The 21,880-nt window shown below is 47.4% G+C and overlaps 2 protein-coding genes across 2 annotated transcripts in view; one reads left to right on the top strand and one right to left on the bottom strand.

The window, feature by feature from the left end:
• cdr2a (cerebellar degeneration-related protein 2a) overlaps positions 1 to 2,479 on the bottom strand; it is a gene marked incomplete at both ends in the record, with an annotated part of 15,115 nt that extends 12,636 nt beyond the window's left edge. The window contains 2 exons of the mRNA XM_080523591.1: positions 819 to 931; positions 2,407 to 2,479. Coding sequence (XP_080379717.1) covers positions 819 to 931; positions 2,407 to 2,479 — 186 coding nt within the window. The remainder of the gene's footprint in view (positions 1 to 818; positions 932 to 2,406) is intronic.
• Positions 2,480 to 3,094: 615 nt separating this feature from the next.
• On the top strand, positions 3,095 to 12,424 carry mfsd13al (major facilitator superfamily domain containing 13a-like). Its single transcript, XM_080523663.1, has 7 exons — positions 3,095 to 3,579; positions 5,066 to 5,380; positions 6,037 to 6,483; positions 6,950 to 7,104; positions 7,576 to 7,659; positions 10,037 to 10,180; positions 11,546 to 12,424. Exons 1-7 carry the CDS (start codon positions 3,418 to 3,420, stop codon positions 11,685 to 11,687), a joined length of 1,449 nt encoding a protein of 482 aa, XP_080379789.1. The 5' UTR covers positions 3,095 to 3,417; the 3' UTR covers positions 11,688 to 12,424.
• Positions 12,425 to 21,880: the final 9,456 nt, after the last annotated feature.

The raw sequence follows: 21,880 nt of genomic DNA, 5'->3' as shown, positions 1-21,880 counted from the left end.
ACCAGCACAGATGGAACGCCTGAGGGCCAATCAGGTGACAACCAGCGTCATGCCTAACTAAATTCCCTGCGTTTACCCAAAATCAAAAACCAAGCGAGAAACCATATCTCAGCATCAAATCAAAAGCAGGATATCGGCATAATGCAGGGCAGAGTTCCCACACCTTCTGAAATCAGATTCAAGCACCTTTCAAGGACTTTCAAGACTCAATTCCCTCAAATTCAAGGACCCAACACGGCATAGTTTGAGACAGATCTAGATGAGAATTGATATAATAGGAACGAACTATCCGCTCACAGACAACAATTAAAAAGAGAGGCTTGAATGTGTGAACACTAGATGGTCTCTTGCCTTCTCTACCACAGCACAGCAAAACAATATATTGTGAAATATGTGTAAAGTTAAGCAATACAGAGACTTATTTACTAGTTGACGAGCTAAGTAAAACATTTTTGAATATATATTTTTTTTCAGAGAGAGAGAGGGGGGGAATTCAAGCACTTCCAATGACCCATGTCTATTTTCAAAAACCTTTAAGACCTTGATTTTTTTTCAAGGACCCGTAGGAACCCTGGCAGGGGGGCAGACACCCACCAGTACCAACCCTGGGGGGTATCCCATCAATGTCGCTAAAGGAATATCTCGGCTTATTTTTGGATAAATCTCGCCAGACTTCATCAACAATAAGCCTGGATTTTCCTTTAGCGACGTTGATGGAACACCCCCCTGGTCTGGGCCGGTGGTGACGTAGCGTGTTGGAGGGAACACCCCCCTGGTCTGGGCCGGTGGTGACGTAGCGTGTTGGACATGTTGTTTACCTCGATCTCCTGCAGCTGTTCCTGGTTGGTGGAGTCCATCTGCTGCAGGCTCTGCTCCAGCTCATGGTTCCTGTCCAGCAGGGTCTTACCCAGCTCCGCCGCCAAGTGGAGATCTGTGAACACACAGGAAGACATGTGTAAAACACACAGGAAAACATGTGTAAGACACAGGAAAACATGTGTAAACACACACACACACATACATGCACACATACAAACACACACACACACAAACACACGTACACACATGCACACGTACACACACACACACACATACATACACACGCGCACACACACATACACAGACACACACACACGCACACACACACACGCACATACACACGTACACGCATGCACACACGCACACGTACACACACACACATACGCATACACATACACACACGCGCGCACACACACATACACACACACACACGCGCACACTCACACGCACATACACATACACACACACATACACACATTCGCGCACACACTTCACTCATTTACTGAGTACACACACTAACACTTATACCTTATAATACACTTATAACACAAACACATGTTTGGCATTTAGCAGACGCCTTTAAATCCCAAGCTACTTAGACAAAATGTATACAAATGTATTTTGTTATAAGTAAGTGAATCATCTATACATCAGTCATCACAAGGAAAAGTGATCTATGCTCGGACCAGGTGGCCGTCACAATGCTAGAAGAAGGAAGACTCTCACACTAACACACACACACTTAATTTATTCACAGAATACACACAATTAACTCTCTCTCTCTCTCTCTACCTAGCTAGCTACCTACTGTATCTCTCTCTCTGTCTCTCTCTCTCTCTGTCTCTCTCTTAACGGGACACAATAATGAACACAGTGGAAGTGTTAGCTTCAGGACATCCTGCTTTTCCAGAACTCCCAGACTAAACACCCCATGACTGTGACAAAGAAGCACAAGAATATCCTGTACAATGAGATGTGTGTAGCAGTTAAATCACAGCACAGCAAAACATATAAAGGAAAATGTAGCCTACAAAACATGTTTTCAGCAAATAAACCCAATGAAAAAGCCAAAAATAACAAACAAAAAACGGCAGTTTTAAAGAGGATGGATGTGGGTGGAATATATAGTCTGTAATTTGAGGTTTGTGGTGAGACTGTCCCGCTGGCAAAACATGTCTCTGTCCTTACACACACATTTCATCAGCCGGATAAACTGGCATTAATCCACAGTATCAGAACATTCAAAACAAAAGTCGTTATTATTATTATTATTATTATTATTATTATTATTATTATTATTATTATTATTATTATAGCCTCGCTGCATTATCAGACTGGACGACTACTATAATATTATTATTATTATTATATTATAATATAATAATAATAATAATTATTATTATTATTATTATTAATAATAATAATAATAATAATAATAATAATAATAATAATAATAATAATAATAATAATATGATAGTAGTCTTCCAGTCTGATAATGCAGCGAGGCTGAACTAGGTACGCCCCATATGAAGCTGCCTGTCCAGCGGCTGTATTAAGGGTGCGACCGTCCCGTCCGCTCCCACTTACCGCGTTCAAGGTCCTGCCTGTCGTACCACGGCTCCTCGTCCTTCAGCTCAAACTCTTCCTCCTCCACGATCATCATCATATGACCCGAGAGCACCGGGCCCCCCCCCCCCTCCCGCAGCTCGGTGGTCCTGCGACCGGCACACTTACGACTAGGACCGGCAGACCAGCTCTAAAACACCGGTGCTCTTCCCGTGCGCTGACTCGCCGGACTGCCGTGAATGACCGAGGAGGGAGGAGTGTGTGCGTGTGTGTGTGTGTGTGTGTGTGTGTGTGTGTGTGTGTGTGTGTGTGTGTGAGAGAGTGGGTGTGTGTGCAGTACTCAACACCCTCCGGGTGGCGTCGTCCGGTATCTGCGGCAACGTGGCACACTGTGCTAGAGGCGAACACCGAGGCTGTGTTCGTAAATTCGCTGTGGAAATCTGGTCAGCACTCATGGAATGCCTCTCGTCCAATCAAATTACTTGGTCTCTTTATGACGTTGAACCCAGTGTGCGCTCCCGCGCTCTCAGAGCGAGTTTATGAACGCGGCCCAACTCTACCCGTATGACGCGCTCTATAATGACAGTTTAATTGGCCAATGATCACAAAGTAGGTGGAGTCAAAGAGCCACTTCGTCCACTGTCTGTTTGTTATGGTTCTTTGTCCCGCCTATTTCCGCAAACATAGAAAACGAGTTGCACGAGTTTATATCCTTCTCTCCAAAACATCCGAGGCAGTTATTTTGCACGGCATATCAGGACGGATAACTAAATGAGGATCTCTTCATTATGCATTATTCGTTTTTTGTTATCACGCTGAATGCATTATTGCAATCGACCGTTGAACTTGACCATGCATTAACTGCATTCACATTCAGGTGCCATTCAGTACAGTGCGTTGTGTGCAACTTCCTGAAAGAAAACAAAAAAACAGACCTAAGGTGAGTGCACTTTAAACCTTAGGTGAGTGCACTTTAAACCTTAGGTTCGTGCACTTCAAACCTTAGGTTCGTGCCCTTCAGGCGGGTGTAACATGGGGAGGCTCCTGGCCCGTCTGGGCGCGCATCCCGCCGCCGTGGCCTACTGTATGACCACCCTAGGAGCCAGTATGATGAACAGCATATTTAACTTCTATTATGTGAAGCTGTTCCTGAACAAGTACAAGATATCCGAGGGAGCTTTCCACCAGTCACAAGTGAGTACTCTATATTTATTTTTATTTAACCTTTATTTAACCAGATCAGGTCAGTTGAGAACCAATTCTCATTCGCAATGACCACCTGGCCGAGAGGCGGGACAGAGGCAAGTCTGTACAACACAACACAGTAGCCTACATACAATATAAAACATGAGTACAATAAACAACAAAAGTAAAAAAGAAAAAAAAATCTAAAACATCCTAAGAAATATCACTATATAAAAATGATATTAAAAAATATATATATATATAAAAATCACAATATATACAGTAGGCCTATATAAAATAGCAGGGACCTGGGGGACGTTATTTTAAAAGCAGGTGCAGTGATCAGAGACTATATCTAGTAATCCGTTTTTAATAGAGGGTAACCAGACGAAGGTGTTGAGTTTCAGACAGTGTGATGGATGCCAGTTCCTACCACAGTTACAGTAAATGTCCTGTAGGCTCCATGAAGAGGAGAGGACAACATTCCCGGTGGTTCTAGTTCCCCAAGTGAGCTGACTCATGCATACAGGGAACATGATACGTTTAGGAGAATGGACCACACAACCGTTACAAGAATGCATTGTATTTTGAGCAGTTGTGTTTTTCTCTGTCCACCTTCAACATTGAAATGTGGTTGAAATAATGTCAGTTGTTGAGGCCGGCTAGCAAGCGAAAGGTCGCTGGTTCGATCCCCGCCTCAAGAGGGGGCTTGCATGTGCCCTTGAGCAAGGCACTTAACCCCTAATTGCTCCAGGGGCGCCGGATATGACTAGAGCAGAAATACCAAATTTCAACACTTGACTAACAAGTTGATTGCATGGCAATAAATCAGAATTAGAATAATTCATAATAATAATAATAACAAATAAAAAAGTTCAAAATCGAAAAGAAATTCAACAGCGATTCAACCTTGCTCAACGACATTGATTCACCCGCGAATAAACGTTAAAATGCCTTTTCAGCCACAGCCCCGTCCCTCTGGAACGCCCTCCCCAACCACATCAGACAGGCCAACACCCTGCCAACATTTAAACAGGCCCTCAAAACCCACCTCTTCAAGCTCGCCTTCACCAGTTAACCCTCTCCCCCTCCCCATCCCCTTCCCATGTGTCCCCAGCACTACCTCCATTAGGCACCTATACTTTCTTCTATTTACCCTTTGTTTCTTTTTATTATTACTACTCGATCTTTTCAGTTTGTAAAGCGTCTTTGAGTGTCTAGAAAAGTGCTATATAAGTCTAATGTATTATTATTATTATTATTATTATTATTATTATTATTATATAATTTATCTAGTGGTTACAAACACCCAGTCTCACAATATTGCAATTGAAAAAGTTTCCACTGGAGAAAGGCAAGGCAGTTTGTAAAGTGTCTTTGAGTGTCTAGAAAAGCGCTATATAAGTCTAATGTATTATTATTATTATCATCCTCCTCCTCCTCCTCCCCCTCCTCCTCCTCCTCCTCCTCCTCCTCCTCCTCCTCCTCCTCTCAGGTGGTGTACATGGTGTGGAACGCGGTGAACGACCCTCTGTTCGGCTACCTCCAGGACAACTCCCGCGTGGCGTTCTGCTCCCGCCGCCGCCTCAGCATCCTGTACGGCGCCCCCTTCTACGCCCTGGCCTTCCTGCTGGCCTGGTTCCCGTGGCGATCCTACGCCCCGGGCGACTGGCTGAGCGGCCTCCACCTGGTGGTGGCGCTGTGCGCCTTCGACGGCATGCTCACCTTCGTCCTGCTGGCCCAGTGCGCCCTCTTCGCCGAGATCTCCGGCCACCACCACAGCCGCCTGAGGCTGGTCAAGTACAGCCAGGTAGGGGGGGGAGAGGGGGTGTTTAGGGTCGCCAGGTGGGAGAGGGGGTGTTTGGTTTGCCAGGTGGGAGAGAGGGGGTGTCTTTAGGGTTGCCAGGTAAGAGATAGACAACAATTAGGTCTTGGTTGGTAGATAGACAACAATTAGGTCTTTGCCCTGTTTGATTGTCCACTGGTCATTGATCTAACACTGTAGATTTCACACAACACATCCATTCATTGTCAGATCAGTTTTCAGCCCACTTCCAGGAAAGGAGGAATAAATTATACCTTTGAAATCATTGGAGCATGACCTTCTTCTCCTCTCCTCCTCCCTTCCTCTCCCCTCCCCTCCCCTCCGCTCCTCTTCTCTCCCCTCCCCCTCCCCTCCCCTCCCCTCTCCTTTCCTCTCGTCTCGTCTCCTCTCCTCCGCCCCTCCTCTCCTTTCCCCTCCCCTCCGCTCCTCTTCTCTCCCCTCCCCTCCCCTCCCCTCCCCTCCCCTCCCCTCCTCCTCCCCTCCCCTCCCCTCTCCTTTCCTCTCGTCTCGTCTCCTCTCCTCCGCCCCTCCTCTCCTTTCCCTTCCCCTCCTCTCCTCTCCTCTCCTCTCCTCTCCTCTCCTCTCCTCTCCTCTCCTCCCATCCTCTCCCCTCCCCTCCTCCTCTCCTCTCCTCTCCCCAGATCGCGTCTCTCATCGGCTCCTCCAGCGTGCTCTTCTGTGGCCTCCTGTCTCAGAACATGGACGACTTCCCTTCCTTCCAGGGCTTCACCGTGCTGGTGGCCATCTTGGCCTGCGGCTGCATGTTCTACACCGGCCTCCACAGCGAGAGCCGCTTCGACGCCAAGGGCTCGGCGCCCGGGTCGCCCGACCCCACCGGCCAGGGCCTTCCTCCTCCTCCTCTTCCTGGCGAATCAGCTCTCTCCTTCTCCGCGGTGACCTCCATGACCTGGCAGATCCTGTCCAATAGGGACTTCCAGTCGTTCGTGCTCATGAACTTCTTCCAGGTCTTCCTGGTGGCCTTCTGTAACAACTTCACCATGATCTTCGCCGAGCATCTGATACCCCCAGACAAGCTGTCGTCGCTGGCTAGGAGCTGCATGTACGGGGCCGGTTTCATCTGTCCACAGGTACTGGTACACAGCTAACACTGGTACTGGTATACAGGTAAGACTGGTACTGGTATACAGCCAACAAGCCGGGTTATAGGCAGAGATTTGACCTTCTAAATCAATGAAGAGCGACATAATAAATAATATAACATATGCCATTTAGCTGACGCTTTCATCCAAAGCGACCTACATTGATTGAATGTCGAATGAATAAGTGAAGCTGTTATTGCCCCTGTGGGGAATTTGCTTTGCAGAAGGAGCTGAGTAGTTAGAGACTGCAACAGTGTATTTCTCCACTACTAAAACGACCTTGTTCGTAATTATCTCTGTTTGATATCTCCGTCTCTGTCAGTTCCTGGTGTTGAGTACTTAAAGACTGCAACAGTGTGTCTCTGTTTGATATCTCCGTCTCTGTCAGTTACTGGTGTTGAGTACTTAAAGATTGCAACAGTGTGTTTCTGTTTGATATCTCCGTCTCTGTCAGTTACTGGTGTTGAGTACCCAGAGATTTCTCCTCAGCGTGGGGTACTACCAGCTCATCCTGCTGACCTTCTACGTGGAGGCGGGCATGGCTGTCGTCATGGTGATGCTGGGCCCCCACCACTACTACATCCTGGCCTTCTTCCTCACTGCCAACATGTACGTCGGCTGAGTAACGTCGGCCATTTTCTCTGGCATTTTATTTTATTTTGTTTTTTTTAACCTTTATTTATTTATACAAGAGAGACACACACTGAGACCACGGCCTCTTGTGCAGGTGCACTCTGCCCATTCATATGTTTTTGATATCGTCGAATGAATTATAAGTCAACGTTCCCAAGAGTAAAAGAATAACATCGAATGGCACTGTGATATTATGTACAATATGCGACTTATAATTCCTAAAGTATGTTTAATTGCTATCAGACATGTTTAATTGCTGTTACACATTCTCAGGTGTCAAATTGTACAGTTCAGAAACACTAGTAGAGTAGAAGACTGAGTGTAGCTTCGTCACCCAAACACCATTTAATCTAAAATCATCGTCACGTTTTTGTTTCCACATCTCTTTGTGTGTGTTATTGTTTTCTCATCTTTTTGTGTGTGTTTTTCTGTGTGTTTCTGTTATAGGATCCTGATCCAGGCGGCCTTTAGTCTCTTCAACCTGCCTCTGGCCGACATCATCGACTCAGACCTGCAGAAACACAAGCGCAGGTAAACGCCGGCCTCCACCCCCCTCCCCCCTTCCCCCTTCCCCCCTACCGCTGTGTTCACAATGACAGCGCTGTTCTTCTGGTCGCTCCAGTGAATCGGTGCTCTGTGACCCCTAGGTGACCTCTATCTGGGGCGATCTATCACAGACAGAAATAGACCGCCGCTCCCTCAGGGGTGCGCTCGCTGTAACGCTCTGATTGGACAGGCTGCCTCTAGTCTCGCTCCCTCGCAAGGGCACCCGGCATGAAACGAGCTAGCTGAGAGGTGCACTTTGTAGGGCGCGTGAGGCACGCGTTGATATTAACCTGCCAAAAACGACCTGAGGCAAGGTGCCTGCACTTACGTCGCTAAAGGTCAGAATGGACGAGCTTGTTCTGGAGTCAAATACACATCCCAGTGATATTTAACATAACGATATGGCGACAGACGACATCACGTTACATTTTTGGCATTTAGCAGACGCCTTTATCCAAAGCGACTTACGAACAAACACATTTCACTTTGTAAGTGAATCATCTATCCCCTAGTGGTAGCAGGAAAAAGTCATCTATGCTCAGGCCAGGGGCCATTGGCAGTCGTAGTGCTAGAAGAAGGACGTTTTTTAATTTATTTATATTTTTTTAAACAGTAGAGAAACTGTACAGGGGGGGTAGAGTGGAGGTAGATGCCTCAGGAGGGACAGTTAAGGTGTATCCTGAAGAGATGGGTCTTTAGGAGGGACAGTTAAGGTGTAGCCTGAAGAGATGGGTCTTCAGGAGGGACAGTTAAGGTGTATCCTGAAGAGATGGGTCTTCAGGAGGGACAGTTAAGGTGTATCCTGAAGAGATGGGTCTTCAGGAGGGACAGTTAAGGTGTAGCCTGAAGAGATGGGTCTTCAGGAGGGACAGTTAAGGTGTAGCCTGAAGAGATGGGTCTTCAGGAGGGACAGTTAAGGTGTATCCTGAAGAGATGGGTCTTTAGGAGGGACAGTTAAGGTGTAGCCTGAAGAGATGGAGGTCTTCAGGAGGGACAGTTAAGGTGTAGCCTGAAGAGATGGGTCTTCAGGAGGGACAGTTAAGGTGTAGCCTGAAGAGATGGGTCTTCAGGAGGGACAGTTAAGGTGTAGCCTGAAGAGATGGGTCTTCAGGAGGGACAGTTAAGGTGTAGCCTGAAGAGATCGGTCTTCAGGAGGGACAGTTAAGGTGTAGCCTGAAGAGATGGGTCTTCAGGAGGGACAGTTAAGGTGTAGCCTGAAGAGATGGGTCTTCAGGAGGGACAGTTAAGGTGTAGCCTGAAGAGATGGGTCTTCAGGAGGGACAGTTAAGGTGTAGCCTGAAGAGATGGGTCTTCAGGAGGGACAGTTAAGGTGTAGCCTGAAGAGATGGGTCTTCAGGAGGGACAGTTAAGGTGTAGCCTGAAGAGATGGGTCTTCAGGAGGGACAGTTAAGGTGTAGCCTGAAGAGATGGGTCTTCAGGAGGGACAGTTAAGGTGTAGCCTGAAGAGATGGGTCTTCAGGAGGGCAGTTAAGGTGTATCCTGAAGAGATAGGTCTTTAGGAGGGACAGTTAAGGTGTAGCCTGAAGAGATGGAGGTCTTCAGGAGGGACAGTTAAGGTGTAGCCTGAAGAGATGGGTCTTCAGGAGGGACAGTTAAGGTGTAGCCTGAAGAGATCGGTCTTCAGGAGGGACAGTTAAGGTGTAGCCTGAAGAGATGGGTCTTCAGGAGGGACAGTTAAGGTGTAGCCTGAAGAGATGGGTCTTCAGGAGGGACGGTTAAGGTGTAGCCTGAAGAGATGGGTCTTTGTGATGTGCATCTATAACAGAGTTGAGATGGCACACTCACTCCTCCAGTTGAAATACCCCCACACGCGGTATCGAACTGCCAGGGTGTTTGAGGAGATGATCACGTGAGTTGGCAGGTCAGATGCTGCAAGTTCGAGGCTCGGTCGGAGCAAGTTGAACAACTTAACCTCTGTTTCATGGGGGCGGCAGGTAGACTAGAGGTTAGAGAGGCCAGCCGGCAATCGGAAAGAGGGAAAGATGTGAGCTGGTGACTTGAGGTTTGCTGATCTAAGGTATCCTACCACCACCACTGTCGTTGTGCCCTTGAGCAAGGCACTTAACCACTAACTGCTCCTGGGGCGCCTATCGGGGGCTGACCCTGTGCCCAGAGCCCAGAGCTCGGTTCTCGCTAAGAATGTGCTGTGCTGTTGTGTGTGTGTGTGTGTGTGTGTGTGTGTGTGTGTGTGTGTGTGTGTGTGTGTGCTGTTTCTGGGGGGTGTGTGCAAAAAAGATAATTTCGCCTCTGGGATCAATAAAGTATACATCATTCTTCTTCTTCTTCTTCTTCTCCTCCTTCATCATCATCATCCTCATCCTCCCTCTGTTTCTCTGTCTAGGTCTCCCCTCTCCTCCATGGTGTTTGGGACCAACGCTCTGTTCACCAAGCCGGCCCAGTCGCTGGCCCCCATGGTGGTGGTCTCCATCCTCAACCAGTTCGACTACGAGGGTCTGAAGGACGCAGAGAAGGATCTGGACTCAGGGTAAAGTCAGGCCACATGCCAGATCAAAGATAGCTGTCATCTAGGTTTGCTCTGCCAGTATGCACATGACAGGGTTCCCACAGGTCCTTGAAATCCTTGAAAGTTTGTGAATTTGAGAAAAACATTCAAGGTCTTAAAAGTTTTGGAAAATAGACATGGGTCATTGAAAGTGCTTGAATTCCCTCTCTCTCTCTCTCTCTCTCTCTCTCTCTCTCTCTCTCTCTCTCTCTCTCTCTCTCTCTCTCTCTCTCTCTCTCTCTCTCTCTCTCTAAAAAAATATATATAGCCTATTCAAAAATGTTTTATTTGAGTCTTGAAGGTCCTTGAAAGGTGCTTGAATGTGATGTTTCAGAAGGCGTGGGAACCCTATGTTGATGTACAAGTATACCCTCTGGACATGACGCTGGTATGTCGCAGGGTCTTACCCCCCCCAATCCAACCCTTAATGCGGAGTACCAAGTAGGGATTTCTTATAGTCTTTGGTATGACTCGGCCGGGGATGGAACTCACGACCTCGAAATCTCAGGGCAGACAGTCTAACCGCAAGGCCACTGAGCTAGAGTTAGCTAGAGGTTTCAGTGGTTTTAGGGTTCACTAACGTGGAGAGGTTAGATCCTGATGTGAACTCTACCATGATGCTTATTGAGTTTATTAGGGATGCTGGTGGAACACAGGCTCCCTCTAGTGGTCAAGGAACCCACATGTCAATGATGTCAACATCAGAGCTGCTGATTGACAGCAATGAAACATATTTTATGAATTCTAAACGACATTTTGTACATATAGCATAGTGCCATTAGATTACTTTACTCTAGTTTCTCCAGCTTTAATTCCTAATGAACACATTTATAATAGTGTTTTTCCTTCCCTAAAAGGAAGATTGTAGTTATTAGTCTAACATATATAGGCTCATTTTTGTATGTATTTTTGTATGTATGTTTGACTGTTATTTTTTAGTATATTTTTAAGAGTTCTAACTCTTTCTTTTGTCTAGCTGTTTAGCAACATACTTTATTATATTACATTTTTCACTTTGTCTTGTGAGCTTAGTTGTACTGTTGTACAATTGACTATACCTGTATTGTTACTGTATATTGTATATATTGTTATTGCTCACAATCAGTATGTCAATTGTGAGTTATAGTCTCGTAGGCTATGTTTTTACTATAGACACTTATAGCTTGACTGAGTGTCTTTTTATCTTTGGTAGATTGTACATTTATTATGTCTGTATGTCTGTATTTTGTATGTTCAGGACCCCAGGAAGACTAGAGGTCATCCGTGTGCTTCTAATGGGGATCCAAATATATATTTTTAACTATAACTTTGGACACTTTTAACGCTATCCCTTTCTTCCCCCCCCAGTGCGTTGGAGAGCCTCCGCAGTGCCATGTTCTACCTGGTGTGTGTGGTGCCGCTGTGTGTCTCCGTGGTGCAGGTCCTGGCCTGGAGACCCTTCTCCATACGGGACAGCCACACCGTGGACACCAAGTACATAGACGGCTAGCCTAGTCAACATAGACAGCTAGCCTATTCGACATCGACGGCTAGCCTATTCAGCATCGACAGCTAGCCTATTCGACATCGACAGCTAGCCTATTCAACATCGACAGCTAGCCTATTCAACATCGACAGCTAGCCTATTCAACATCGACAGCTAGCCTATTCAACATCGACAGTTAGCCCATTCGTCTGTCTCAAAAGGGGCGTCTGTGGCTCAGGAGGTAGAGCGTGGCGTCTAATGGTCACAAGGTCGACGGTTCGATCCCCCGCTCCTCCTGTCCACATGTCGAGGTGTCCTTGGGCAAGACACTGAACCCCAAATTGCTCCCAATGAGCGGGCCGGCGCCTTGCATGGTAGCTTGCCGCCATTGGTGTGTGAATGTGTGTGTGAATGGGTGAATGAGAGGCTGTTGTAAAGCGCTTTGGAATAATATATAAGTACAGTCCGTTGAGCATCAAAAATAGTTACTGCACTACTGACTTGATACGCTAATGTTGCGCTGGAAAATAAGTTGCTAAAGAGCCTTAACACGGCGTAATGGCCGCTTGATACTTGGGGAAAGAGAACACTTCTTATCTGTCTGTTTTTACGCGTGAGTGGATTTATCTCTGGTGGGTCTGAAAGGATGTGGTTCTAATCTCTAAACTGCTTTTGTGGTGTTTCTGATCTGTAGAGTTTGACAATGTGTAGGTCTGATAGATATGTTACGGTACATGTGGGAATATGGTACATGTGGGAAAACTAGGGTTAGGGTTAGGTGCTACGTCGACTTGGTACATGCTGGCAAGTCTAACCCTAACCCTAATCCTAGTTTTCCCACATGTACCGTAACAGATACACTGTAGACTGAATATACAGAATATTTTGACTGGAACAACTGGAAGGTGAAATCGGAATGTCTACATGTGAAGGAGGAGATGAAAAGTAGACAAGATTATTACTCGATGATGCACTGTATAAGATGATAGTTACTGTGAAACAGTACTGTAGACCAATAGTAAGATACTAGGCTATCTTAACCCAAGTCTGACTGATCATATTAGGTTGCAGTGCAAAAACTCCCTGGCTTGGGAGAAGCAAAATGAATGTAAAATATTGAGATTTCCTTCTTTTTTACTTTGAATTATATGCAGTATATGATCCACGCGAATATCATCGGACCATTGTGCCTTTGTCTTAATACATGTGGTGTGCAATTACATTTTTCTGATCAAGTTCTTTGATGTATGATGGGGAATGTTTTCTATGAGTCTTTTTTGATACTGTTTATTTTAATTAAACAAGTCTACATACAAAAACATGCTCCTTTTGTAAATGACAGAAAAGCCTTTGACAGAAACTGAGACACCTGTACCCAACCGGGCATTGTTAAGTCATTTAAGTTATTCAGGAGTAATACGACTGTTTGCGCTCTAGACTGCACTCCTAGGGCTTAAGAGCCAGGGGTTGTTTTTGGACAATAAAGTGACATTCTTAAATTATTAAATTACTAAAACTAACTTGAATGACAGGCCCAGTTAGGTAGGGTGGGTTCTGGTCATTTGGGACATTGGGTAATGTGAGACACCTAAACTCCAGTGTGTTTACTTCCTGTTCTAACAATATCTAGTCAACAGGGCTTTTACTATTGGCTCCTGTCATTGTAGTCTCACTCCATTGGTTTAGCTTCTTCCTACTGGACACACTGCAGCCTCGGTGTTCCACATTACCTGAATAATGTCCCCGATTACCTGAAGTCACCCTACAGGTATCTTAATCTGTAAGGATTGAATGGAAAAAAATGCTAGGTACTGTACAAGCATTAGGGTGAAAATTCTACATGAAATCTCTGGGAGTAAGTAAAGGTTATGGGTTGCTTCTGGATAGGGCCTTTAATAGGGCCTTATTGCTAAGCAACACTGCTAAGCATAACCACAGTAGACATGTTCCACTGAGTCCCACCCCTAGCCTCTCTTATTGGTCAAACTAAGACCACAGTTTGAACTCACAACAAGAGCCTATCAGCACTTAGCCCCGTAGCACACAGCTGCTTTGCTCAACTGTCTTTCTCTGTTCTTCTCTGTCTCTTTCTCAGTTCACATAGCAACGGTTGAAACTTTACACAGCTTAGAATGGCCTAAAAACAATGGCTGAAAAACAGTGGCCCTCCTGTTTCGGCACATAGCCCTTTTTTTCTCAGCTCTCTCCAGTCCACATTAGCGTGTTGCACAGCTCCAAATGGCCCAACACCATATCCCGTCCGTTTGGGGAAGTAGTCCTTTTCCCGTCCCTCTTTCGATTGACACACGTCAAAGATTTTGGTAGATGTCGTCATCCGGAAGATTTGAGTGGGGACTTTCAACCTGCAAGAGGATTGTAATTGAGTTGATTAGGGTCCAGGGGTAAACCTGAATGACACGACTGACCCATGGGTTTCTAACAGGGTTGGATGGAGATATCATAACACAACATATGAGTAAGTAGTTTGCATTTAAATCACGTCCAATCAAGTTGTATTGGTCGCGCACAGCACATACAGCCATATGTGATGTAGTAAAATGTCTCTTCAGGTTACACCTTAACTGCTCCTCCTGAGACATCTACTACCCCCCAGCACTGCGTCTCCTGAGACATCTACTACCCCCCAGCACTGCGTCTCCTGAGACATCTACTACCCCCCAGCACGGTGTCTCCTGAGACATCTACTACCCCCCCAGCACTGTGTCTCCTGAGACATCTACTACCCCCCAGCACTGTGTCTCCTGAGACATCTACTACCCCCCAGCACTGTGTCTCCTGAGACATCTACTACCCCCCAGCACTGTGTCTCCTGAGACATCTACTACCCCCCAGCACTGCGTCTCCTGAGACATCTACTACCCCCCCAGCACTGTGTCTCCTGAGACATCTACTACCCCCCAGCACTGTGTCTCCTGAGACATCTACTACCCCCCAGCACTGTGTCTCCTGAGACATCTACTACCCCCCAGCACTGTGTCTCCTGAGACATCTACTACCCCCCAGCACTGTGTCTCTCCTGACACATCCGCTTTTCCCCTTTACTGTGTCCCCCAAGACTTCTATTGACCCCCTTGTACTGTTTCTCTGTTCTCTAGTGTCTATATATAAAATATAAAAAATAACTTTTCCTTCTATCAAGATTCAAGATAGCTTTATTGTCTGTCACACAGTGACAGAAATTCTCCTTTGACAGTGATCACTGTCACTGCCAATGGCCCCGGGCCTGAGCTAGATTACTCTTCCTGCTACGACTGGTGGATTGATGATTCACTTGCTTAGTCAAATGTATTGATTGTAAGTCGCTTTGGAATAAGGCGTCTGCTAAATGTCAAAAATGTAAATGTCAAACGAAATGCTTTTTGAGTCCAGTCCTCGCTTTCACAGAATTGGTCACAGTTAGAAGGCACGTGACCGTTGGTCCGGTCATGTACCTTGTCATTGTGGTTGGGTTTCTTCGGGTTACTTCGTAACTTCCTCTTGCCGTACAGCTCTTGCACAACTGCGCGGAATTGTTCTCTTTTGGTTGAGTTGTTCTGCAAGAGACAGGACGACAGTTTGTACACTTGTTACAATATCTGGTAAAGAACCGGAACGGAAAAAAAACTGAGATTAGATAGATTTTTCCCATGTTGCCTTTCTCCAGTGGAAACTTTTTCAATTGCAATATTGTGAGACTGGGTGTTTGCAGCACTCGAGATGAGGGGGGATGAGGGGGGATGCCCCTGAAATAAAAACAGTCAAAATCATCCCCCTTCTAAAACTGCCATCCCCCCTGTCCATCCCTTATGCCATTTCATCAATGAACGTGGTATTACTGCTATTTCAACATTTAGTTTCGCACATATTGAGTAAAATACTGTGGGCGAGGGAGGGGGCACGCACACAAGCAATGACATGTTTACCAAGTCACTGACACTGAAGTCACTGACGCTGTGGGGATGCTAAAATTGTCCCCATATGATAAAATCCACCATCCCCCCGATTTTCTTTTACAACTTGAGTGCTGGGTGTTTGTAACAACTAGGTAATTTACTGAAAAAACATTTGTATCCCAGTGTGAACCAGTGGTGCGGAAACTACTAGATCTTCCTCATTTTCAGTGCACGGGGTTTCCCAGATTTATAAAACTGAACCTTCAAGTTATTTTTTGTGGTGGAGAAAGACAGGAATGGTGCTAGACCACAGGACCACCCCAGGCCATGGTGCTAGACCACTGGACCACCCCAGGCCATGGTGTTAGACCACTGGACCACCCCAGGCCATGGTGCTAGACCACTGGACCACCCCAGGCCATGGTGCTAGACCACTGGACCACCCCAGGCCATGGTGCTAGACCACTGGACCACCCCAGGCCATGGTGCTAGACCACTGGACCACCCCAGACCATGGTGCTAGACCACTGGACCACCCCAGGCCATGGTGCTAGACCACTGGACCACCCCAGGCCAGGGTGCTAGACCACTGGACCACCCCAGGCCATGGTGCTAGACCACTGGACCACCCCAGGCCATGGTACTGGTACTAGACCACTGGACCACCCCAGACCATGGTGCTAGATCACTGGACCACCCCAGGCCATGGTACTGGTACTAGACCACAGGACCACCCCAGGCCATGGTGCTAGACCACTGGACCACCCCAGGCCATGGTGCTAGACCACTGGACCACCCCAGGCCATGGTGCTAGACCACTGGACCACCCCAGGCCATGATGCTAGACCACTGGACCACCCCAGGCCATGGTGCTAGACCACTGGACCACCCCAGGCCATGGTGCTAGACCACTGGACCACCCCAGGCCATGGTACTGGTACTAGACCACTGGACCACCCCAGGCCATGGTGCTAGACCACTGGACCACCGCAGGCCATGGTGCTAGACCACTGGACCACCCCAGGCCACGGTACTGGTACTAGACCACTGGACCACCGCAGGCCATGGTGCTAGACCACTGGACCACCGCAGGCCATGGTGCTAGACCACTGGACCACCCCAGGCCACGGTGCTAGACCACTGGACCACCCCAGGCCGCGGTGTTAGACCACTGGACCCCCTAGGCCACCATTCAAGCCTTTTTTTACGCTAGCATGAACAGAGAGACAGTACAACATATGAGACCTCACCTTTCTACCTGTCTTCCATGTTCCTCTGCAGAGGTTGATCTCCTGTCCTGTCTGGTGTAGAGTGAGGTTAGAGGTTAAAGGTTAAAGGTTAGAATATCCAGTGTAAGTAGTTAAACCACTATTACAGGGAGACCAAACGTGTTCTCACAATTTGAACGCTGGTCTATATCATAGAGGACAGGTATGGCTCCAAACTTGATACAGTTGGTGTTTGATGATGATGATGATAATAATAATAATAATAATAATAATACTAATAATAATAATAATAATACATTAGACTTATATAACGCTTTTCTAGACACTCAAAGACGCTTTACAAACTGAAAAGATTGAGTAGTAACATAAAAAGAAACCAAAAAGAAATAAAAAAGTGATGATGATAATGATGATGATAGTAGTGTGATTGTTATTGCATGGGTCGAAAACCAGTGTTGAAGAAACATACTTTCAATCCATGTTTATATGAAATATTCAGAGTAACCTACCTTCTTAAAGAAGATGAGCAGCAGCACTATCAGGCTGTAGAAGGCCAGCAGGACAAACAGAGACCACAGCAGAGCATGCCACACCACCTGCATCCCCTCCCCTGAGAACACAGAGACAAACCATCACAACGGCTCTGCTCCATCAATGGCCAGAGAATAAAAGGTACAGATACTTCCTACACTTTATTACTTCATTAATGATTGTAGTATTACTTATTTAACTTATTTACTTTACTTATTATTGTGATTTTGTATTGGGTGGTCCAGTGGTCTATCACCATGGCCTGGGGTGTATTTTGTACATTGTACACAAATACATGTACACACACACCTTTAAATAAAAGCTGAGAACCTACTCTACTTTAACCTCATAGTTGAATTCAAATGTTTAGTTGAACATTTCGTAATGGACAGCCAAAGGGAGAGCCACTCACTGTCCCATGACTTTACTTCCCACTACTGTACCGTCTTAACGATGAATTGAGAATCAAGGACCCCAATTGAAATAAGCCAGTGGCTTTCTTGGGTTTTTATCCTGTTAGTTGACCTTGTATGTAATATGTACTTTCATGTACCTACTCCTGCAAATCTTCTAATAAAGTTTTCAATCAATCAATCTCCTGTGCCTTACCTCTCACCACCAGGGTGGTGCCCTGTCCTATCAGCGGTGCCTGCGTCATGACGTTGTTCAGCACAGCAGCACAGTAGTACACCCCGCTGTCGTTGGTCTGGATGGACTGGATGGTCAGGTCGTTTTGGTCAAGTCTGTATTTGGCAGACGGGACGCTCAGTTGGTGGTGGGAGTCGTCGTCGAAGATAAACCAGAGGACCTCGTGGGTGACGGAGGCCGCGCAGTGGTGTGTGACGTTGCAGAGCAGGGTGACCGGCTGCCCCCTGTCCTCCCACATTCTCTCGTCTGGCTGGTGAACCGATGTTAGGCAGTTCCCCAAGCCGTACCTCATGGCGTTCCTCATGGCGTTCCCCATGATGTCTGGAATAACAGATGGGTAGACAATCATTATTCATTTGTGTTATGTGCTGTTATGCCGAATGAAGCTGTACTTTGTCAAAGACAACTGTGAATAGCATTTAAGGTGTTTTTAATAAAGTGAATGCTTTCTATCACTTTTCTGAATTATCCTCACAGTTTCTAACACGTTTCTAACAAGTTATAAGTTGTTATTTAAGAGTTACAAGTTAATAACAAGTTAATAACAAGTCTATAACAAGTCTTTAGTCCCCCCCCAGTAGATTCAGCTCAAACTATTTTCTTAGAAGTGCCAATTCTAATAAATTCAAATAATTCCTCTGTGCTGAGAAAGGGAATCAAAATACTTTCACTCAAAGAATCACAGGAGCATTTGAAGCAGCATTGAGAAAAGATGATAATGATAATGAAACATGTTTGTGGTGACAGAAATGAAGATGTATACGTTTTAAATATGTTTAGAAGAATATAACCAAACTGCTGTTCTTACCTACTGCTGAGATGACAAGGACCATGACAATGAGGAAAACTGACATCCTGATTTAAGAAAAGCGACTATACTTTTCCGCCTACTTATATCGGCTGTGTATATAGTGTGTGTGTGTGTGTGTGTGTGTGTGTGTGTGTTTGAAGACGGAGACTTGCTATGATCTCATGACTCATTGTGTAATGTTTTGTCGGCGTTGATGGAAGAGGTAGCGCTGTCCACTTCTGTAACGCTTCCTTCCTGTTGACCACTTCCCTCAGTGGTGAGTTTGTTGCCAGACTGTTGCAGCATCAGAGAGATATGCGACGCATCTTGCCAATGAAAGACGGGCCAAAAATATATCCATCTGTAGACCCCAAGTCAAGTGTTTGACTTGTCGTCAGAGCCCAGCTACTTTGGGTCATATGTTTTGGTCATGTCCAATCAAGGTCCCCAATTGAAATAAGCCAGTGGCTTTCTTGGGTTTTTATCCTGTTAGTTGACCTTGTATGTAATATGTACTTTCATGTACCTACTTCTGCAAATCTTCTAATAAAGTCTTCAATCAAAAAAAATCAATCAATGCATTGGTGGTTGATTTTTGGACATCTGTCTGTCTTTTTTTGTATTTTTTTTTCTTTTCTGAGTGGGGCAGTCCCACTCATATTTTTCATTTTTATTGACAGTTACAGTGAAGATTTAGACAGGAAGGATGGGTGAGAGAGAGAGAAGGGATGACATGCAGGATATGTCCCCGGCCGGAATCGAACCGGAGACCCTGCGGTTACATGGTCGACGCTTAACCCGCTACGCCACCTAAGCGCCCCATGACATCTGTTTTTAAGTGTTTTTCAAATGATCACAATAATAAATAGTTCAACACAACCATATCACAATAATAAACAGTTCAACACTAACATATCACAATAATAAATAGAACAACTTAAATAAAATAAATAAAAAGACAATAACATAATCCAACAAGTAAAAAGAGTAGGAAGTAGTTGTATGCCAGGTTAAAAAGACGATGTTTTCAGCTCTCGTTTAAATATGTCTTCTGAGTTTGATACTGTTCCTCATTACGATCTGTGCATGACAATGAGCCCATCCTCCGATTTCTACCTCCGCCAGCCTCACCTGGGGTGGACTGACATCACCATGCTGACTTCCTGTAAACAAACAAACATCTCTTCTCCTTATCAGCACCTCTTCCCCATCCCCGGTCACTGGATCTCTCCCTCTCTCCCTCTCTCTCCCTCTCTCCCCCTTTCTCCCTCTCTCCCTCTTTCGCTCTCCCCCTCTCTCGCTCTCCCCCTCTCTCTCCCTCTCGCTCTCCCTCTCTCTCCCTCTCTCCCTCTCTCCCCCTCTCTCCCTCTCTCTCGATCTCTCCCTCTTTCGCTCTCCCCCTCTCTCGATCACCCCCTCTCTCCCTCTCTCCCTCTCCCTCTCTCGCTCTCCCCCTCTCTCCCTCTCTCGATCACCCACTCTCTCCCTCTCTCCCCCTCTCTCGATCTCCCCCTCTCTCCCTCTCTCGCTCTCCCCCTCTCGCCCTCTCTCGCTCTCCCCCTTTCTCCCTCTCTCCCTCACCCCCTCTCTCCCTCTCCCCCTCTCTCGATCACCCCCTCTCTCCCCCTCTCCCTCTCTCGCTCTCCCCCTCTCTCTCCCCCTCTCTCGCTCTCCCCCTCTCTCCCTCTCTCGCTCTCCCCCTCTCTCTCCCCCTCTCTCGCTCTCCCCCTCTCTCCCCCTCTCGCTCTCCCCCTCTCTCCCTCTCTCGCTCTCCCTCTCTCTCTCCCCCTCTCTCCCCCTCTCCCTCTCTCGTTCTCCCCCTCTCTCTCCCCGTCTCTCGCTCTCCCTCTCCCTCTCTTCCTGTCCTCTAACCAGTCATTGTGTACCTGTACCAGGAAATGAGAGGCTCCTAAACACACATGGTTATGTCCAGACGGATGCAGGCCTAGCCTCACCTGATGTTTACATTCAGATAAAGAATGGAAAACAGATGCTGACTGTTTGTGAGCGTGTGTGTGTGTGTGTGTGTGTGTGTGTGTGTGTGTGTGTGTGTGTGTGTGTGTGTGTGTGGATGTGCAGTAGCCATAGTCACCATAGGGACAGACAGACAGACAGACAGACAGACAGACAGACAGTCAGTCACCATAGGGATAGACAGGCAGACAGACAGACAGACACCAGACAGACAGATAGTCACCAGTCACCATAGGGGCAGACAGACAGACAGACAGACAGACAGACAATAAGGCCACAAAGAGTCTTAAAAGAGGCTTGAAGCTTCAACCACATATTGGAACCCCACCCAACACCTTTCATGTGTAAGGTGAAGGAGGAAGTTGTCCCAATAGACTACAGTCTAGACTAGAGCATGTTTCAGTTATAACGTGGGTCAGTGAGAGCTGTCACTCATACTTACTGTCCAATCCGACCCCAACTTTATTTGTGATTTTACTTCTCCTCCCCGCCCTCTTCCACGCTCCCCGCCCTCACCCCCTTCCACGCCCCCTTCCACGCTCCCCGCCCTCACCCCCTTCCACGCCCCCTTCCACGCTCCCCGCCCTCGCCCCCTTCCACGCCCCCTTCCACGCTCCCCGCCCTCACCCCCTTCCATGCCCCCTTCCACGCCCTCGCCCTCTTCCACGCCCCCTTCCACGCTCCCCGCCCTCACCCCCTTCCACGCCCCCTTCCACGCTCCCCGCCCTCACCCCCTTCCACGCCCCCTTCCACGCTCCCCGCCCTCACCCCCTTCCACGCCCCCTTCCACGCTCCCCGCCCTCACCCCCTTCCACGCCCCCTTCCACGCTCCCCGCCCTCACCCCCTTCCATGCCCCCTTCCACGCTCCCCGCCCTCACCCCCTTCCACGCCCCCTTCCACGCTCCCCGCCCTCACCCCCTTCCATGCCCCCTTCCACGCTCCCCGCCCTCACCCCCTTCCACACCCCCTTCCACGCTCCCCGCCCCCACCCCCTTCCACGCCCCCTTCCACGCTCCCCGCCCTCACCCCCTTCCACGCTCCCCGCCCTCACCCCCTTCCACGCCCCCTTCCACGCTCCCCGCCCTCACCCCCTTCCACGCCCCCTTCCACGCTCCCCGCCCTCACCCCCTTCCACGCCCCCTTCCACGCTC

This window comes from Nansenia antarctica, assembly GCF_963989245.1.
Source record: "Nansenia antarctica genome assembly, chromosome: 2".
Classification (NCBI taxonomy): Eukaryota; Metazoa; Chordata; class Actinopteri; order Argentiniformes; family Microstomatidae; genus Nansenia; species Nansenia antarctica.
Note: the sequence above shows the minus strand (reverse complement) of the source record. Positions and strands in the feature narration are given on the sequence as shown.

Bases quoted from the DNA above. Each gene is read 5' to 3' on its own strand.
- mfsd13al (XM_080523663.1), top strand. From the start codon at position 3,418: ATGGGGAGGCTCCTGGCCCGTCTGGGCGCGCATCCCGCCGCCGTGGCC. The intron at 6,484-6,949 runs GTACTGGTACAC...CGTCTCTGTCAG, and splicing joins CCGGTTTCATCTGTCCACAG to TTACTGGTGTTGAGTACCCA. The intron at 7,660-10,036 runs GTAAACGCCGGC...TTCTCTGTCTAG, and splicing joins CTGCAGAAACACAAGCGCAG to GTCTCCCCTCTCCTCCATGG.